Source organism: Manacus candei, unplaced genomic scaffold (assembly GCF_025592945.1).
Source record: "Manacus candei isolate 608988 ecotype Guabito, Panama unplaced genomic scaffold, ASM2559294v1 h1tg000081l, whole genome shotgun sequence".
In the NCBI taxonomy this organism is placed as follows: domain Eukaryota; kingdom Metazoa; phylum Chordata; class Aves; order Passeriformes; family Pipridae; genus Manacus; species Manacus candei.
Genome location: NW_026138129.1, coordinates 7,710,637 through 7,725,780, shown reverse-complemented (window position 1 = coordinate 7,725,780; position 15,144 = coordinate 7,710,637). Strand labels below are relative to the sequence as shown.

The 15,144-nt window shown below is 43.2% G+C and overlaps 1 protein-coding gene across 6 annotated transcripts in view; it reads right to left on the bottom strand.

Moving 5' to 3' along the window:
- PPP1R14C (protein phosphatase 1 regulatory inhibitor subunit 14C) overlaps nt 1–2,066 on the bottom strand; it is a 54,349-nt gene extending 52,283 nt beyond the window's left edge. For 4 of the 6 annotated variants that reach the window (XR_007908287.1, XM_051811252.1, XM_051811248.1 and 1 more), the window contains exon 1: nt 1,618–2,066. Coding sequence is in view for 5 of the 6 variants with exons in the window: in XM_051811252.1 (XP_051667212.1) it covers nt 1,618–1,896 (279 nt within the window). In the remaining variant the exon portion in view is untranslated. The remainder of the gene's footprint in view (nt 1–1,617) is intronic. The other 2 variants (XM_051811249.1, XM_051811250.1) reach the window with 2 other exon arrangements.
- Between the last annotated feature and the right edge of the window lie 13,078 nt (nt 2,067–15,144).

Here is a 15,144-nt window from a genome sequence, read left to right as displayed (position 1 = left end):
CCTGGTGCTTTTGAACAGCGAGAGTTAAAACAGAGGATGGATCCAGCAGACTAGACACTAACTACATTATGAGCTTGCGCAGACACAAAATCATCAGTTCACACAAACAACTGTAAACACTCCTGACCTCAGAGAAATCCTTGCAGCCTACAGGCTACGTGGCCAAACAAGTCATGAGACTGGAGAGGCAAATCACACCAAGACAGAGAGTAAGAACTGTTTATTTTTATTATTTTTAACTAGAGTCTCCATTTGTATCTTTCCTTCCCATAGCTCATGGATGTGAATAGTTAAGGAAGTCTAACTTGCCACATGCACATTTCTTATGCATGCTTCTAACAAATTGGCTGATAAACTGGTTTTGAGATTAAAGGAGTCTCTTTAAACATTTGTATTATGTGTGTGCTAGATATTCCATGCAGGTTATTTACATTTTCACATCCACTCAAGACATCTACACCTCAAGGACTGTCAAGCTCTTGCCTTCCTAGCTCCAGAATGCCCAGGAGCCCTGGTGTGAGATGTTGGCTCCAGAGATGCTAGTTGCAAAATTCACATTTGGCTTTAACAAATCTCACTTCAGAAGTCTCTAATAAAAGCGAATTAGATTACTGACGGGAAAAGTATGTGCAAACGTCAGGTCAGCCTTAACATTTTGATCCTTTATAACAGTAAATACCTGAGGTGGAAGAGAGGTAGGATCTCCTGGGGACTAGACGGTCTACATTTTTTAATGAAGCTTTGACAAAACGATGTACTGGTACTTCCTTTACTTACAACTTTGTTATCTCTATAAGAACAACAACAGTTGCTATTCCTTTGAACAAACTTGAAACATCGCTCTGCTCACCTGTCCTCTACAAAAGAGAATTCATTCTGGCAACACTCTTCGCCCGGAGTAACAGAAAAACAGGTTTGATACCTATAAATTAGGTACATAAAACCCCCCAGTGTTTTCGATTCTCGCCCTAATGATCTTCGAACTGCTCACTGAAATTTCCTGGCCAGCATCTACTCCGCTTCTATCAGTCAGCCATCTCCGCACAGCCCCCGTGCAGCTCCCATTCCCTCCTCCTCCTCCCCCTGTGCCCGCCGCACACCGCTGCCCACTCCGGCCCGCCGGCCGCCCCGGCGCTCGCCCAACCCCGCGTCTAATGGAGACCGAAGCCTGCCTGGCCCCGAGCCCCGGTCCGCCCTGCCCTGGAGGGCTGAAGGGACAGCGGCTCCCGGCCAAACACGCCGCGGGCGCACCGCCCGCCCCCCTCGGAGAAGAGGGACCGCTCCATGCCCGGCCGTGCGGTAGCCACCGCCCGTCCCCACAGGGCGGTCCCCTCCCATTCAGCTCGGGAGGGTACGGGGGACACCCCTTCTGCAGGACGGGGAACGCCTTCCCCCCGTTCCCTGCGGCAGGGCACCACGGAGGCGCGGGGCGGCGGCAGGGAGGGGGCGGCGGGCCAGGAATGTCATTTGGAGGTGGCGGTGACAGCGTTCCCCTGCCCACCGCCGAAAGGCGAGTCGGGGCGGGAGGAGGATGCCGGGGGCGAGGAAGGCAGTGGCGGGCGAGGGGACTGCGGCGGCAGCAACCGCGCCGGGGACCCCGAGACCCCGGCCCCGCACCTCGCAGCCGTAGAGCTGCCCCAGCTGCTCCACGATCCACTCCTCCAGCACCAGCCGCTTCCGCAGCTCCTTCCGATCGTATTTCACCGTCACTTTCCCCTGCTGGTGGCGCCGCTGCTGGACCTGCACCACCGCCGCCGCCGCCGACACCGAGTCCTCCCGGGAGGTGCTGCCGGAGGAGCCGCCGCTCCCGCCGCCGGCGCGGGGGCTCTGGAAGAAAACGCGGTTCCCGCCGCCGCCTCCCGCCGCTGCCTCGCTGCCCCCGGTCACCACCGACATGCTCCGCTCCGCCGCGGCTCCCGCCGAGCCCAAAGGCGCCCGCCCGCCGCTACCGCCGGGCCGCCGCAGCCGCCGCCTGTGCGTGTGCTCCGCTCCCCCGCACCTGCCGCTTAAAGCCTCGCATGGCTCGGCGGCGCAGCGGCCCCGCCGCCGGGGGGTGGGCCCGCACCGGCGGGGGCGGGGACAGACCAGGGGCGGGGCGGGGCGGGGCGGCTCGATTAGGCTCGGCTTTGCGCGGCTGGGCTCGGCTTGGTTCGTCTCGCTCGCCGCCCCTGCACGGCGGAGCGCAACGTGGAGCAGCCCGAGCGAGCCGCGGTGCCGGCGGCGCAGCCTTTGGGCCGCCCCCGGTCCCAGCGAGGCGTGGGTGGCCGCTCCTCGCCGCCGGCGGAGGCGGAACGGCGTGCCCGCGGCAGGGCGGTCCCCGGGAACTTCGGCTTGCTGGGTGGTTTGTGGCTTTTTTAAAAAAAAAAAAGGAAATGCAGTGTTGCTCCGTCATACACACTGCGTTTATAAATACTGCATACCTGCAGCATTAGGATGCTGGATGCGATCGTTTTCTTCTCTTCGTGAGGAGTGTGTGTGTGAATGATTCCAGGACAGTGAACACAAACAGCAAATATTGCAAGCTATCAGCAGTCAGTGTAACGATTAGCCATAGAATCATAGAATCAACCGTGTTGGAAAAGACCTCCGAGATCATCAAATCCAACACTGCTGTGGTTACTAGACCATGGCACTAAGTGCCACATCCAGTCTCATCTTAAAAACGTTTAGAGATGGTGAATCCACCACCTCCTTGGGCAGCTCATTCCAAGTTTGGATTACTCTCTCTGTAAAAAATTTCTTCCTAATATCCAACCTAAACCTCCCCTGCACAGCTTAAGACCGTGCTCTCTTGTCCTGCTGCTAGTCACCTGGGAGAAGCACCTCAATATCCTTCCTGAACTGAGGGACCCAGAACTGGACACAGCACTCCAGGTGTGGCCTCAGCAGCGCTGAGTACAGGGGAAGAATCACTTCCCTGCTCCTGCTGGCCACACTGTTCCTGATCCAGGCCAGGATGCCATTGGCCTTCTTGGCCACCTGGGCACACTGCTGGCTCATGGTCAGCTTCCTGTCAATCCAAACTCCCAGATCCCTTTCTTCTCTCCAGCCACTCTGTCCCCAGCCTGTAGCACTGCATGGGGTTGTTGTGGCCACAGTGCAGGACCTGACACTTGGCCTTGTTGAACCTCATCCTGTTAGAATCAGACCATCTCTCCAGCTTGTCCAGGTCCCTCTGCAGAGCCCTCCTCCCTTCCAGCAGATCAACATTCCCCCTAACTTAGTGTCATTTGCAAATTTGCTAATGGTACACTCAATCCCCGCATCCAGATCATCAATAAAGATATTAAAGATATTAAACAGGACTGCCATGTGGTGATGGCACATGGTGATGGTGATGGTTTTTTCTAAAATGCACAGGTTAGCCTGTGCTTTCAGCTTTGTGTATCTCAGGAGGCACTGAGTGAAACCACCGATGGCCCATCATACTCACCAAAATGTTCCTATGACTGCAAGTAAGCAACCAACATTAACACAGGCACTGTTTAGAGACCCCAGGCCACCCCTTTTAGTGAAGAGGTTTGCCTGTGAGAAGGGGCAGAAGCCAAACTCCTGCATGTGCAGACCTGGGACTAGAAGAGCCTGGTGTCCCAAAGTTTGGATATGGCTGTAGGAACCATCCTCTGTACACACTGACCTGGGACTGGATGTCTTGGGTCAGCAAGGGGTAGAGGGGAAGAAGGCATGGACCACCAGCCATAATTACCTGGGCGTGTCTGCTTCAGTCAGATCCTTGCTGATGTTTGGCATGGCCATGTAGCAGTGGCATCCCAGCCTCTTCTGCTTTCTGCACTTGATACACCACTGAGCAAGAGGCTAGCATGAGGCATTTGAGCCTCATCAAGCTATTTAGGTAAAACTCAGCTTGTGCTGCTAAAGGGATCATAATCTAATATGATAAAATCTTATTACTGGTCTTGAAAAGCTATTATAGCTTTTAGATTTTCATCTAAAAAAGCACCAGTCCATCAAAGCAAAGCATATAGAGTTAAGCTCCTTACCTGTATGTAGGGACCACATGATTTTCAGATATACTGAGCAACTGCAACTAGGAATCAGTATAGATCACACTTGAAGCTTGAGCTGCAGGCAGAGCTTGAGAGAAAGTCACGTGCCACAAATCTGAGATTATGCAAGAAGCCTGCCCTCTCTACCAGGTACCCATTACTCACGTGAATCTTGATTTCAACTGCACCTGGGTAGTGCTGCCTGCCTGGTTTTTATAACTCTAGGCTTGTGTAAATACAGTAGGAAAATACCATCATCAACAATTTGTTCTTAGAGAAATCAAAAACATACAAGAGTTTTTGGAAGAGGGAAGTGGCTGTTTTTTAAACTTTTGTGTTTGTTGTGGCCTCTAATTTAGGTCTTCAGCTCTGCATGTCATGTTGGAAATCTGGTGCTGTCATTCTCAGCCACAAAACTTCAAACTTTTCTTATTTCAAGCAGGAATATTTTCATCTTTATAGACTGGTTTTGTTTTCAGTTGTTGAGGAAAAAAATAGATTAATGCAAAGGAAGATCAATATTTCTCAAGAGGCTTTTTAAAGCCATACTAAGCATCATACTTGTTCCGTGGGATATAAAGCAGGAATAACCAAACTGTCACCATAATAGAATGTTTTCTGGAGCCAAAAGACCACTGAGGTGTTCCACACTGGACCTAAGCTGACTGGAAAATACTGAGATTTTTGATCTCTGCAGTAGCAAATATCAGGTGTACGGATGGCTAAAATATTCTCATTGACTCTGAATGTAAGAATCCAAAAGGTCTCAGCAGAAGGACTTTTTCAATACTATCATTAATAGGATATTTTAATCACTGTAGACATTTAAAATCTGGTACGCACTATTCAATTAGCACTTCTGCAACACAAAGTAGAAAATGAGATACTGGTGATTAAAAAGCATGTCCTCAGAGGTTATCATTTCAAAGTTACAATTCTAACATTATGCATAGTGCTTGGTAAATGTGGGTGGATAAGAAACTGGTAGATCTGCCAGCATTGTCATAAGGCAGTTTTATGTGCCATTGGTTTTTCATTCAGCTTTTAAAGCGAGCACATTCCTCAGGAAGCCAGAGCAAAAAGTGCTGCCAAGAATCTTTCCTGCAACGATTTTGCTTCATTTGAAAGAAAGAACTGGTTGTTTAAAAGTCAAAGTTGAGCAAAAATGTTTAGATCTGCTAACATCCTGGGAATGAGCAATGCAGTCCAGTGTGGGCATGATCTCTACTTTACTCCTGAGTGGCTGAAGGCATATGAGAGCATTTCTTGGAGAGAGTTTCCTCACAAATACTTCTCCATACCACAATGGAACTATTAATGGTTACACCCATAACGAAGACAAGTGTTAATGTGGCAGAGGGAGGAACAATCCTTCCCAACACTTCAGCCTTAGTTTTAGACCTACCTTAAGGAATTAATTCAGGGCATAAGAGATTAGGCTTCATAGTTGAGGGTCTTCCAGCAGCTGAATCAAAATCACAGTGCTGCATTTCATCTGAAGCTAATGGTTGATCAATAAAGCCAAAGGGGAGATAAAATACTATACCACTGAAATGTTGTGCTCTTTCAGTGAGACCATGTCTAGATTTGTCTCAGAAGAGCATTGTATCGGGTGACAGGATAAGTAAAGAACAGACAACAAAGGCAGAGGAACACTTGCATAACCTGCATTTCCCTATGTTTCTTTCCCAAAGAGTGGATGTGAGAAGCTCTAGTGAATGTTAGCAACATGAAGCTGTGTCCACTTCCCGTGCATATATCACATGGTCCTAGTCTGTTTTCCAGTCAAAGAAAATAATAAAGAGCATCTAGACTAATTTTTCAGGAGGCCTAGGCAGTAACCCTTAAGGTTTCAAGACTCTGAGCATAAATTGTCTGTTCACCTTTAGTAACCCTGTTTGACAGCACGTGTATTCTCTTCCTAAACAATTGATGCTTCACATCAGTGCTGGCCACAAATGTCAGCATTGACTCATTTCTGTGGCTGAGGTTCTTCCCCAGGCAAACTTGCTATTTAGGAAAGAAAGTTTAGGTTTGTTATCTCCAGTGATAGTTTGAATCCCCATTTTCCTATGCTGTACAATGGCCAAAGCCAATACCCCCTTTTTTAATTCTGCTCTCCAATGGGTTTTCCTTCCCCAGAGGCTGTTCAAAGGAAGAACCCCTTCAGCTTGTGTCTTCTCCATGGCTTTCCATTGTTTCATAGCAGCTTCTCTTAGGTGTTTCCATGCTCTTTTCTGAACAACTTTGGAAATAAGTTGCTGGACTCTGAAATAAACCAATATGTGTCATGAAATTTCACTCTTTTTAGTATCTGTTATTTTTCTGAGGCATTTTCTCTTTAAGGGATTCACATGTGTGCAATTTTGATGGTTTCTACTTCATATGATGATGTATTCAGTAAGAAATTAGGAGCTGAGTGGAAGACTCATGGGTGGAGATTTCTGGCAACCCAGAATTGTTTAAAACTGCAAAGTACACACCGATCAGTGATTTTGTTTCCTTACTGAAATGCACATTTGTCTTTACATGTTCTCAGAATCATATAAGTCATTTCATGCTTGTATTCCTTGGCTTGTTAACAAAATACTCGAGTTAGGAGGTGCTAGGGAATCTCTTAGGTGTGTAATGATAGACTCCATTATTTTTGCAATGCTAGACAGCCTTTGCCTACTGACTAACCCTGCATTTTAAGAGCTCTGTATGGCACCTTATTGATGAGCTGTGAGACTTCACTCCAGGCACACTAGTGAAATTTACTGTTGCAGGGCTTCTCTTTTGCAAAATTATCGGAAACTTCCATCAACCAGATAGTCTTTGTGCCTAATGGTGGCATCTGAGGAGTCTGAAGACACCATTCTGAGTTATTTGTTGTTATTTTTGTGTGAGAAAAGTGTTTAATCAATGAGGAGGCTTGACATTCCACTCAGCTGGGAGGAGGTTTTACTCCTGTGGTGTGGGTACTGCACATTACCTTGTCTGGAGAGTGTTGCCATTCTCCTCATCAATAAGCCAAAGCAGTTCAGGGGAATACTGCCACAGTTCATAAACCACTGCAGAACTAAGTTCTGCTTTCATCACAGTGGTACCCCATGCGTGTCAGACGGTGTGTGCCATTTTTGTGTCTTCTATTTGAATTTAGCTTGGGGCTATGAGCTGTTAATGGGTTCTTTGTCTCTAAGTGATTTTCCACTTTGCATGTCCTAATTAATGCCCCTCCCTCAGACTGGTAAATTTCTTGTCTCTCCAGATGTATTATGATTTTGTTTTCATTTTTAATCACTTTTCATCTGTTTGTGATATTGATGTTCCATACTCCAAAGACACTGTGCTTGTGTTGATCTATCATTCTTAGCACTGCCCACTATTATTGCAGTCATCCTTCTGATGCTACAAACCTCTATTTAGTTTGTTTTGCCTTTATTAAAAAAACTCATCAGAATCTGGCTCATACAAATGTTTATTATTGAGGGCAGCTTTTTCCTTTGTCCTTTCTTGTAAAGAGAGCCTACTGGCTTGTTGTTCAACCCATTGCTGTATTACTGTGGCCAAAACAGTAACTCTAATACTAGTCAGATAAAACAATGACACAAAGCAAATATTTGTTATGTTGTAGTGTTTGCTCTGGTCCCTCTTGCTTATGATATTATCTGTTTATAGCTTGAGACTCTCTGATAATGAAACTTTGGAAGATTTACATTTCAAGAGGAGGTCATTTGGTAGTCATGACTTATATAGGTTAAGATATATTCAGGTACAAGGTGAATGCTACACAAGGGAGAGAAAAAATAGAGGGAAAAATAAGTTTGTACACATGCACTTATTATTTCCTACAAAGTGTGCACAGGGACAACTTCTTCCTGTCTCAGAGCAGAGATCTGAGCACGGGATATGACTGTAGCCTCATTTCTTCCCTACACCAGTAGTGGCTAGAGAGCATGATGCTATGAAATCTGCCAGTGCTGGCTGTTTCTCTGTGGTGGAATTCCTCCAAACTTTCACATACATAGTGTAGGACCACATGATGTACCTAAGTAGCAGTTCCCAGACCAGAAGGCTTATTAGGACCCCCACATACCAGCTATCCATAGCAGCCTCCTCTCCTTCCCCCAGTTCTGTCTATGGCTCCCAGCCAGTGTCCTTGGGGAGAAACAGCCCTTTGGGCTCCTTATGAGTGCACATCTTGGGCAATTTGCATGGGACCCAGCCACTGTTTGGCTCTGGGTCTCCCAGCTGCTCTTGCAGTGGTAGTGGTATGAAAGGTTGCTGGGTCCCTTAGAGCAGGAGGTCTCTCTGGAAGGGGTCCACTTTGCAAAGGCAGGCAGTCTGGGTGCCCACTGTTGTGTCTTAGAAAGCAATCAGAAGTTCAGAGAGCTCTCAAGTATCAGGTACGTCTCCAAGCATCTCTGATGCATGCTCTTCAGTCATGTTAGAATGCACAGACTGTGCTGTCACGGCACTTTGTGTTAAGAATAGGTAGCAACTAAAGAAGTAGTGGGTAAGCTCTGTTTACTGGCACTTGACCTCAATAACATCAGCAATTCCTGGTACAAATAACCTATGATTGTTCACCTGAGCACTACCATCCAAGCTGTCACTTTTATTTAGAAAGATGTGGACAGCCATCCTTTTTTCTGGAAGGGATTACTGGGGAAGTAGGGAATCAATAAGGCAAAGATTTGAAAAAAAAGCCAACAGCAAAACAAACCAGGAAGCAGAGCTGGACAATTAACATCCCACAGCCTCTAGTAATATTGATTGTTGTTTTGCCCTTGAATCCCGCTCTGCTTACATAGAAGTATTAACCCTTTGGTAAAATGCAAAGGGAGAAAATGAGTTTAAGTATTTGTATTACTCCATAAAAAAAGATAAACAAAAATATTGAAAGAAATTAAGGGTTAAAGAGCAAGACACCCGATACCTAGATTAATAATTGTCTGGATCCGTCATCTCCCAGATCAGTATCTGTCAACTTTGCTACACATTCCATTTCACTTGCACTCAAGAAATAATGTAGAATGGTAATAAGTTATTCTGCATAGCCTGGCCCAGCCTGTAAAGAAGGGGCATAATGGGTTTCACCCATTTTGTTTGACAATTAGTGATTAGTGATGGTATTCAGGTGCTTGGATATGAGGAAAAAAAAATGAAAGAAAAAGAAAGTTAGACAGAAAACAATCACTTAGAAATTTGGATGCCAATAGTCCTGTTTTCCTTCAGGTCCCCTCATCCTTGCATCTCAAAATATTCTGCAGAAGAATGTATGCAGAGTGAGCCCAAGATTGTCTAAAAATTGACATGGATGTGCAGCTAAAATCTGGCTGTTCCTAGTTGTTGGACAAGATAGAAATGCTAAACTTTTTAAGTCCTTAGTTACCTCCTTTGGGAAAGCAGGAACCATACTGAGCTGTTCAGCATAGAAAGAGCCTGTGGTCTCTCTGGCTATAACAAGAGATGCCAAGAGCATAGAGTTCTTAAAAACATTAAGTAACGGATGCCATCCCAATCCATGTTCTGTCAAGCTAAAAGCTACTTTGATGGAGGAAACATAAACAGTCAAGAAGGCTTGCTGGTAAAAGCTATCAGCTGTGGTTTGAAAAGATAACAAAACAAGGAGCAAAAGTAGAACAATTTCTACTGCTCAGGTGTCTTTCTGGAAGATTTTTATAAGAGTCCTGAAGACATTTTTCAAACCTTGAGAATATTCCAAGTTGCCACTCAAAATCTAGTAAATGAAAAACATGGAGGATGCAGGAATTGAAGAAAGGAGATCAGCAAAATGTAGAGTGGCAACCAAAACAGTTCTTCAGTTTTATATGTATATCAAAGGATGCAAATCAGTAAAAGAAATGCAAACACTCCATATTCAACCGGAGTAGTCAGCTGCACAAATACATGATTGGAAATGTGAATTTGACAACAATTCTACCAAGGACCAACAAGAGATCTGGATCGCAGATTGAACATGAATCAGAAACAAGCTGTGGTGAAAAAAGCTGTATTGCAGTGGGATGTATAAATTAAGAAGAACATCAGGCATATGAGACATGAGGTAACTCTACTGTGTGAGATTCTATGGGTAAGGCCTCTGTTAAGACTGTGAGGCTCCAGAAGAAATTGGACCAATTTGGCAGAAATCGAAGAGAAGAAACTGGAATGACTGGACATCTAAAAGACATGCTCTTTTTGTAATAGCCTACAGGGAAAGACTAAAGAAACCAGAAATACTTTGTCTATAAAATGCAGATGTGTTGATAAAGTTGAGGAAAATAATGTGCTGTGGATCTCATTTGGTGAGTGCAGGGAATAACAAACCTAAACTGAAGCAAAGCAGATTTTGATTAAATGTGATGAAAAAATTTCCAATGGTAGGGATAGAGAAATGGCAAAATACACTGCCTAGGAAGGCCGTGAAATGCACATCTTCCGAGGTTTTTCAGAAGGAAAAAGGCAAATGTTTATTGTTTAGTTATCTCTCTACAGGGAGAGTTTATCCAGCCCAAAGGTAAGGAGATGAACCAGGAACCTTTCAGGCTACACCTATCCCCCTAAGCTCTCCAGGGCCAGGAATGGGCTCAAGCACCGGTACCCGGTTACTCATTAAACTACCCTTGGCATCCCCATTAGAGCTCAGCCCTACAGTAGTCACTGGCCTGGGGATCTAATCTCCAGAGACATCCCAACATCCACTATGGACAAGGCTATCATATTCAGGGGGAAAAGTATTCAACTGCATCATGGTATTTGCCCTCAGGGTGAAAGAAGAGGTCATGACCCCATTTCTTGTAAAGACAAGCCTAAAACTGCCCTCCAGCCCTAATTTCTCTGGGTGTTTCTGTACCAAGATGTTTTTAATGAGGAGAATCCAAAAGCTCTCTCTAAATATGTGCAACTTAAATGAATAAGCTTTTATGTGTACAACAACAATCCAGCTCTGGGGCATTCATGCAATTTTGCTGCACTTAGCATCTCTGTATAAATAACATATGAAAAGAAATATTCTATGTGCAAACATAAGATGTTCATAAATCCGAAATAGTTTTAATTCATTGCAATATTACCAAGATGAAAGTCCCATTATCCTAAGTACTTTCACAAATCTGTACCAAGAGCCACTCCCTGGCCCAAACGTTGCACAGGTTAAAAACACATGGTCATGGTAAGGACATTTTCTTAAGTGTAAAAATGAGATTATCTGTACTAATTTTTAGTATAAGGCACAATTTAGCATTTCCTCCCCCACTTAGGCTTAAGCCATTTTTCCAGGAGGTTCAGCTCAGTAAGCTTTATACAATGACATGACTGCTTCAAAACTTCCTTTTCTGGTACAGATATACATATTGGTTAATTTGTTAAATGCCTGTCTAGAGTACCTCCATTTAACAAGCTTCAAAGAATTGGATAGTACAGAGATGACTTAGGATCTTCTACCTACAGATATTGTCCTATATTTAACTTTCTAATTGTAATGGGAGGAGAGTGAAATGCTGTCAGGTTCCATAAACATAAGTTACTCTTTTTAACTGTTGTCAACTTTAAAGCTATTCTATCATTCTGGCCTTGCACATTTCTAAGCACCACTGAGAGTTTGGGTAACAGCACTTAATAAAACTATTTCCTAAACTGAAATTCAGAAAAGTGTTGCAAAATGAACCCATATAGCTCTTGCAGGAGTGAAAATAGCATCAGAAAAAAACAGGATTATTTTCTTTTCCTTTCAAACCCACATAAGAAAAACACCACAGGCATCAGCTAGTTAGTAACCTCTTAGTGCACTGACCTGTTTGATGTTCACAGGAGTGTTAGTCAATATATTAGCCTTGGATAGGGTACCATTAGTAATTTATGCATGAATTTTAGTACATAGTTCAATCTTCATCTTCCCCACAGCCTACAAATGCTCCACCATCACACGCAACTGCAGAAAATGGGAACTATGAAAAAAGTTATTAATTCTACTTGAATTTTGGTCCTTTGCAATGCAAAAGGCATGGTATTGAGATATGTTTGTAATATTTTGCACTTAAAAATGGTGGTATGTTTCTACTTTTAAATATGGCATCCCAGATAATGTTAAATTAATCATTAATCATTTAGGGCATTTCTAATCATTATTATTCCTAAGCCCCTCTCTATTGATTCTCAAAAACTCACCAGTCTGACCTCTGAAAGAACATTTGAAGAAATCTCATGTAGATATATGCTAGCTTCTGTGGGGGAGTACATTAGTAATTCATCTCTAAATAACAGACAGTAAAATGTTCCTGGTATGTTGTAAATAGGAAAAGATTGCAATCTGCCATGGATCATCTTGAGAATGGGAGCTTAATGAATCAAAGAAAAACCAGTCAGAAATTGAATTTGATAACATACACCTGCTAAGTTTTGTGCTTTCTGATGATGAGGCTGCATCTAAAGCAGCAGTTCTGGAAAATGCAAGGTGAATCTGAAAAAGGTAGAGGCAGAGAATATAAAAAAATAACCAATGTTTGATCCTGTGTGAAATGGTCCTTCAGCTCAGACATCCTGTTGTTGAATTACCTATCTATGCCTATTTTTTGATATATAGCTGCACTTCACACTGATATTTTTTCTAGCAACAGTGCGTTTATATTCATCCATCTAAATTATTCCTGGAATGATACATAGTACAGCTCTGTAGCACTAGGAAATGAGGCAATTATAGGTAGAGTTAATAAATCCACTTTGACTGCCTTCCCCTCTCAGAGCTGAATCCCAAGCCCATAGTTAGGCAGCTACATTTTCTATACAGTGCAGGAAGCACTTCAGAAGAGCAATCCAACAAACCTCTTGCTTTTGCAGAAGATGCCCAAATTAAGCCCGAAGTGGTGAGCCTTTTTCAGAATTGCCTCTGCTGATTCTGAATAAGGACTATGAGCAGTGTAGCAATGTCATTGCAGCACTTTATTTGGGTTTATACACCCCACTTCTCACAGCGTGACTTCAGCAGAGGCTGTGGGGGCTGCACTGGCAGGCATCAGGGTGCATAGAGGAGTCTCCTGGGAGGAGGCACTTTTTTAGGGCGACTGAAGCAATTCTAGAGTCAACCTTTCCATCTTTCTATGAGTCCTCTAAGTATGAAGTAGCTATTTAGACAGTGGAAAACAAATACCTCTCCTCAGCATTTAGTAAGCCCCATCATACCCTAAAACAGTTCTGCCAGAAATTGTCACAAAAATACTATTAAGCAGCCTTTACACAGTTTTTTAAGTGAATTATTGCACTCTCATGGCTGGAGCCAGTGGGTCCTGCCAGGCTTTCTCAGTTCTCCTCCCTTGGATTTTGGTCCATAGGATTTTGGCCTATGGTCTGTCAGTTAAAAAAAAAAAAAAAAAAAAGTCCATGAAAAGACACATGCCTGACTTCATCTCTAGTCTGATATACCTACTAGCAGATGCTGCACATCCCTGCATCATTCTAAAGAAGACAGCACAGTGCTTGTGAAAGCTACATTTTTAGGTATCTCTTTTAAAAAAAAAAAGAAAAAGAAAAAAACAAGTGTTCCTTATTGGCAGAAGGGAAATGGAGTTTATTCTGAATTGATAGTCCTTTATATTTCACCATGCCTGGATGAATATATTAGACTGTATAATATTGTTATTATTAATGGCAGCAACGATTTTACCATTAAGCAATTCAGCAATAACCAGATATTTGTTTAATATTTTTTACTTGGCTTATCTCCATCTTTCCTATATTAGCTATGGAATTTGTGAGTCCTGAATCCTCTAGGTCCATAGATTAACATGATATGATATGTTTCTTTTTATGTCAAAACATTTACAGTATACTTACAAAAATTAATAGAAGGTTTAAAATAAGCCCCTCTCATAGCATGTTTAGTTTGCTTTCTAATGAGTTATTTCTAATGCTTATTTCTAAATGAGTACTGTCATTAAATTTAGCTTCTCTTAGCAGAGTCCCCTATATTTTTGATAAAGTTTTTTCTCCTTTAGCGTTCCCATTAGCCACAACAAATCTTTCTCTTGCTGCCTGTGCATGCTCTGACTGCCGTTTCAACACTGACTCATGACTGAGAAAAGATTAAGACTTTGACTCGACAGGTTATAAGCCTCTGCCTGCACCAGGAATGCAGTGCTCTGCTATCTTACAACTGCCAGTCTGTGCATAAGGAGGCATGATGGCCCCGTCTGATGTAATTCAGCTTGTCCTGATTAGATAGGGGAAAAAAATACACACATATCTAATTGAAACATGAATTATTTTATTGGATTACGAATGTGCTTGGAAAATCTGTGGTAACATTCATTAAATAAGTGTTTGTTCACATACATAAGCTGGCTCACTTCAGTACACAGGATGAAGGTTGGAAACTGCCTCCTGTGAAGTGACTGGAGTTTTTCTTGATTGCTGAACAGACAGTGTTTTTCATGTTCTCTCCAAATCATGCTTATGATTCACAATGATCTTCTCTCTTTCTGAAGATTTATATTATTGCATAGATGCAAAGAATGGCACCTGTTCCAGAGAGCATTGTCAGCACTTTAGTATTTATTTCAGTGTATTGAATACATTGAAGAAAACCTACCTTTAATAAAATGTAGCAATACAGTTACACAAAACACAGCTCTTGTATTTTCTTATGTGCTCAGTTCCTACCATCTGCTTTGCACATAATACTCAGGCTTGCGGAGCAGCTTCCAGGATTTTGGCATTTTTATTGCAGATGCCACGCCTCTTCCCTGTTACAATGCCAAGCATTTTTTTAATTGGAAAACCAACATACACAGGTTATACACTAGCTGACAAAGATGAAACAGTGTAATGGAAGAATGGTGAATTCCGTAAGAAACAGCCTAAAATTTCTGGTAAGGCTATATCATATAAGATGGCAGATACTAATTGTCAATTTATATTTAATTGTCATTAATTGACATACTGAGGTAACACACCCATCCAATTTAGAAAAATGCCAGAAACATCCTGAGGATCACTATAAAATCACAGTTTTCATTGATACACTTTGGAGTGTGGAACTGTGTTTTGCTTCCAGGAGGACATAGCAAGGAGGAAGACAAAAGTAGATTTATGGCACTGTTGAACAGGAGGACCCTACCTCATGTCAGGCAAAGGGTACATCAACACCTGTTTGACT